The sequence below is a fragment of the Populus trichocarpa genome, chromosome 5 (assembly GCF_000002775.5).
Source record: "Populus trichocarpa isolate Nisqually-1 chromosome 5, P.trichocarpa_v4.1, whole genome shotgun sequence".
In the NCBI taxonomy this organism is placed as follows: Eukaryota; Viridiplantae; Streptophyta; class Magnoliopsida; order Malpighiales; family Salicaceae; genus Populus; species Populus trichocarpa.
The window spans coordinates 15,741,767-15,747,301 of NC_037289.2; the positions used below are offsets into that span (position 1 = coordinate 15,741,767).

At 31.1% G+C, this 5,535-nt stretch overlaps 1 protein-coding gene across 1 annotated transcript; it reads right to left on the bottom strand.

The window, feature by feature from the left end:
• Positions 1-695: 695 nt before the first annotated feature.
• LOC7468880 (classical arabinogalactan protein 10) lies at positions 696-1,112 on the bottom strand. Its single transcript, XM_024601823.2, has one exon. It carries the CDS (start codon positions 1,110-1,112, stop codon positions 696-698), a length of 417 nt encoding a protein of 138 aa, XP_024457591.1.
• Positions 1,113-5,535: the final 4,423 nt, after the last annotated feature.

The following is a 5,535-nucleotide window of genomic DNA, read 5'->3' on the forward strand; positions in this document are numbered from 1 at the left end:
TTCCAGTTGTTTTTTTTATTAAAATATAATATTTTTAAAAAATTAAATTTTTTAATGTTTTTAAATTATTTTAATATGTTAATATTAAAAAATAAAAAAATTAAATTCCTTTCTGTTCTGTTGGCAAAGCACATGAGCCCGTGCAACTCAATTTACAGCTGTGGCCACGTGCATGACTACCAAACCTACATTGCTTTATATTTTTATAACTTTCCAGACATAAAATAAAAACAAACAACCAGTAAAACAAGACCACATCACCATTACCATTACCATTGAAGCCAGACAAAACAACTGCCCCGAAACCTTCTACGTTACTTTTTCCAATCTCGGTCTCTCGCACTCACTCCCTCACTCAGAGAGTGTCTCCCTCGCAAGGATATCAAAATGGGAATTCAGATCCAGCTGATCATCAAGTAAATCGCAGTTGCAATCAATTATAACTAGATGGAAAGTACAAGGCACCTAGTAATTAAACGAAAGATAAGGCTAATAAAAATGATTTGAATACATGATGAGCAATCAATGACAATAATCACATCTCAACCGTCAAAATAAACCAAAGGAGCCACCATCACCGTCCATAAACAAAATTACAAAACGACTCAAAATAATAACAAGAATAAATCCCTACTAAAATGAAACATTGATAAAAATGATAATAATAATCAACATCCGATCCATGACCAGATCTCCTACATCAACAAAGACCACACACCAGCCACTCCAATCAAAGCACCAGCCATCGTGGCTCTGTTCAAGCCATCCGCGTTCGAAGGAGATGGAGGAGAAGCGGTGTCACTTGGAGGAGTGGCTATGGAGCCGCCACCAGTACCAGGGGCCAAGGGAGAAGGTGGTGAGCTGGCCGGAGACGAAGAAGGAGATGTGGATGGAGCGGTAGCAGGAGTTGGAGCAGGGACTGATGGAGCGGGAGTTGGAGCAGGGACTGATGGAGCGGGAGTTGGAGCGGGAGGTGGAGTTGTAGGTGCAGCGGGTGCAGGAGATGGTGATTTGGTTGGTTGAGCTGTTGGTGCGGCTCCTGGTGCCTGAGCCAAGGCTGAACCAGCTAAGAGAGCCAAAAGCATCAAGCACACCAAGGTTTTGTAAGCCATTGTTATTGGAAGTTGTCAAGTAGAGGGAGCAAAGAAGACAAGAAGAGAGAGGGTAGACAATGTGGTATTTATACAGAGAAAGGAGGATTATGGTTTAAGGTTTTTAGTCGGTTCAAGGGACAAGGCAATTTCCTGTTTGTTTCTTTCAATTTGTGAAATTGCAACTGAGCACCCGTGTGGTGCCTAATTAGAGAGGCGAAGAGTGTAATTTTGACGGAGATTAATGACAGCCGTTAAATTATTTGATGATTCGAAAACGCGTTGATTCTAAGCTTGTCTAATTTTTATTTAAAAATAAATAAATAAAAACAAAAAAAAACAATTATTTGAGGATTATGGCTAGCACGTTGTTGCTTCATTTTTCTACTCCATATAGCTTTCAGTGGATTAAAAAAAAAAAACCAATCTGCTTATTCTATTGTGTGATATTCGATGCCAAATTCTTATCGATTTTTTTTTCTTTTCTTCATTATTGGGATTTAACTTGCTAACATAATAATAGCAGCACCCTAAAAGGCTTGCCAATTATTAGTTTCAAGTAATAATTATATTATATTTTAATTTAGCATTGTTTGTCTTGGACCCACCTTTATTTTTAGTGACCTATTTACAAAATATTAGGCTTACGCACATCTTGGTGGACGGCTCCTTTATATAGTTCGTTCAAATTATTATTATTATTATTATTATTATTATCAAACATGTGCACCAACAATACAAGAACCCACGATGAGAACGGACAGTTAACTAGGGTCTGGTCATCTGGACAGCAACTTCGTTGATTTGTTTTTCCATTTTAACAACCGACAATAAAAATTCAATCTTGGCGATGTTAAATTAATCTAATAAAATATGATTTTTTTAATTCAGCAATGATTCAAAATCTAATACTACTCTTGCTACCAAATCATAAAAGAAAAAAAATTAATAAAACACTATAACTCAGCAATGATTCATTGTATTTTTAATTAAAAGGATTATTTTACTCTTCTCAAGCAAAATTAATTAACTTGCTATTGGAGAGATTTAAAATCTTTTCTTGATGATTCATTTATTATTATTGGAGATAAATTAATTTTTTAATATTTGATGACTTATTGAAATGACTAATTTACACTTAAATACAAAAAGTTTTTAAACCGACTTCCAAGGTTTTTTTTATATTTTTTTTACTTTTCAAAACACAGTTAAATATTTTTTATTATTTTTATTTATTATTAATATTTTTTACTTATTGCTATTTTTTATTATTTTTATTTATTATTAATATTTTTTTATTAAATTCATTAAATTTATCAAACTCAATCACGATAATAACTCAAATCTAAGATTTTTATTGTTTCGTCAAATACATTGACAAATCCTGAACATCATTTATTTAAGTTAGAAAAAATTTAACTTGTATCGAGCATAACACAGTGCACCTATTCGCTGCGGGCCACCTATACCAGTACAAACTAACTAATGCGGTCGATTACTTTATTTATATTTTGCTGAACATTTAATATATAGTTATGAGATTAATAATTAACTATTTATCACTTGTCATGTGTGTTTAATTTTAAGGTAATTTGTTTGTACATATAGTTTGTTTTATGTGTATGCGTTGTCGTTCTAAACAAATTACAAAAAAACCAAATTCTCCTTAATGAATTAATGTACATTGTCTCATTTATCCTTTCGATTTTTTTATTTGAACTTTTAGCATTGCAATAATATAGGTTTGGATTTTACAAGTTGTTTCGTATGCCTACCAATTAATGAATACCTTGAGATCCAGAGAGAATATCTCAATTCTTTATAGATGCTTGTTTCTACGAAATAAGATTCAATTTTATTAATTTATAATGTTTAAAGTTTTAAGGGAAAAATTTTAGTAGTTAGGTATCCCAAAGCTATTTCCTCTGTTCCCCCCATCCGGCTTACACCCCGTCAGTAGTTACAAGGTTCACACAATTTTTGTCCTATGATACCTACCTCTAGCCCACCTTCCAAACGATTGAAGGTAGGTTCTTTTTTTATATAATTTAATCCTTTCATGCTTCTTTATTTTGGAGTTGTCTTAATGATTTGTTTTGATTGCGTAGATATAAGGTTGACACAATGTTATGTTCAGAAAAGTTTCAATACTTGGTTTGTTGAAATATATTTTAGATTATATTGATTTCGAGCGTTTTAAAGATCAAATTAAATGCTAGAACAAATATGGATGATAATAGTTAATGGCCAAGATAAGGTTGGCTAGCAGTGGCAAAGATGTGGTGTATCGTTATTTTTTATATAGAGTAGTACGTGTGATTCTTTTCACGATAGTGTGTCATCAAAGGACTCCAGTTCTCGGGATCCACGCTCACCTCTAAAAAATTATGAGTTATCCTTTTATTTTATTCTTATTTCATTAATGATATTTAATTTTTTTTTAATTTTACCCTTCAACTAGAAAATTGATTTTTTCCTTTTATTTTATTTTTTAGATTTCATGTTTATTCTTTTAATCGCAATTTTTTTTATCCTTTTGTGAAATTGATTTTTTTTTTCAATTTCATCCTTCAATTAAAAAATATAAGTTGTCCTCTAATTTGTTTTTTATTTCAAATTTGATCATTATTCTTTTGGTTGCTATTTTCTTTTAGATTCTTTTGTAAAATTGATTTTTTTTTTCTCTTTCATCCTATGGCATGGGGTTGTTTAGGAATTCTTTTTTCCTCAATCGGATGGTTTCGATTTCATGACCCGACTTGTGTTTAAAACATGGACCTAATTAAACAAAAACAAATTTTATCTAATGTTCTTTTAAACATACTTACATCACTCGAACATCCTTTGTTTTCCAAAAAATTTTCTTATCCTGGCTTGCGGCATAGCGCGGGCTCCCGGATCTAGTATAGGATCTAATCAACAAGCTTTAACGGTTTTAGGGGCAAAAAAATTTAACAAGGTTTAGTTAGTTAACAAGCAAAGCTTCAACATATTAGATAATTTTTTGTATATAAAAAAAATGAGAAGAGTTAATTGATCATCACTAGTAGAGGGTGTAAAAAAATTAATCTTAAACTAATAGAAACTAAGTATTTTGGGGAAATCATTGTAGATAAATTTATCGTGCTACCGCTCACATTTCTCTATGGAATGGAGCATTTAATTTTATTTTTTTTTGAAATTATTTTTTTCAATTTTTTTGCTTCGACAATAAGTTAGTTAAGAATTTGCTTTTAAGTTTTGTTTTTATTTTTTTTTCTTTAAGGTAAACTCATTCTTATGGCTCGAGTGACAAGTTTAGCATGCTTACATAAGTTTACTTGAGTCGCTTTATATGGTTTTTTTAAAAAAAAATTGACATTGATTCTAGACATGAGAAAGTTCAATTTTGGTGTCAATGAGTTTCATTTGATGAGGGGGTTATTCTTGGGTGTTCTTTGGCCTTTTCATTGTTTGAGAGGGTATATCTAAGCTCGAAAAGTATTTTAGATTCAAGTTGATTTTGAGTTTTTAGTCCCATTCTTGGGTTATTTCAGGTCATAAATTAGTTTATCAAGATTTCTAAGATGTTTTATCGGTGTTTTAGATCAAAATAGATTGAAAAGCATTAAATAATACCCATGTGCTAATTTTTCAACGACCCTCTAGTTGCTGAAAACTTGGGCTATAAATGACGAGTTATTTGTTTTTAAGAAAAAGAAGTGGCTAGGCAAGCGATATTTAGATGGGAAGGTGCATTAGGCTATCCTTGATTTTAGGTTGGGAACAATTCCATTAGAGCCACACTTCTGTGCTCCTTTTTGAAAGGGATTTCCTTCATTTATTTTTTAAAAAACTTTATTTAAATAAAGTCAAAGAGTTTATTTAAAAAAAGAATATACACCAATAATTTTTTTTAAAGATCATAATGGATAAAACAATATCGCTCAACTTAAAAAAAAAAAGAGCATGATCTTTTTTTTTTAGTTTTCTTTCTATGTAGTTATCTAAGTTTTATTATCCAAGTCACAAGTTGATAGATTAACCCAAGTTAACTTAAGTTCTTTTTTTAAAAGTTGATTTTTTATTTCAATTTTATGCTTCGACAATAGGTTAGTTAAGAATTGCCTTTTGTATTTTTTTTCTATAAGGTAACCTCATTCTCATAACTTAGAACATGAATTTGGCATGTTTACATAGGTTTACTCTAGTCACTTTTTTGTGGGTCCTTTTTTAAAATCTGATGCTGATTTTAAGCACGAGAAAGGTCAATCTTGGTGTCCATGAGCTCGGAAAATGTTTTAGATTCAGGTTGATTTTGGGTTTTTTGGATCAATTTTTGGGTTATTTCATGTCTTAAATGAATTTATCAAGGTCTCTAAGATATTTTATAGGTGTTTTAGATAATAATAAAAAAAATGAGTTGAAAAGCATCAAATACCTATACACTAATTTTCCAGCGATC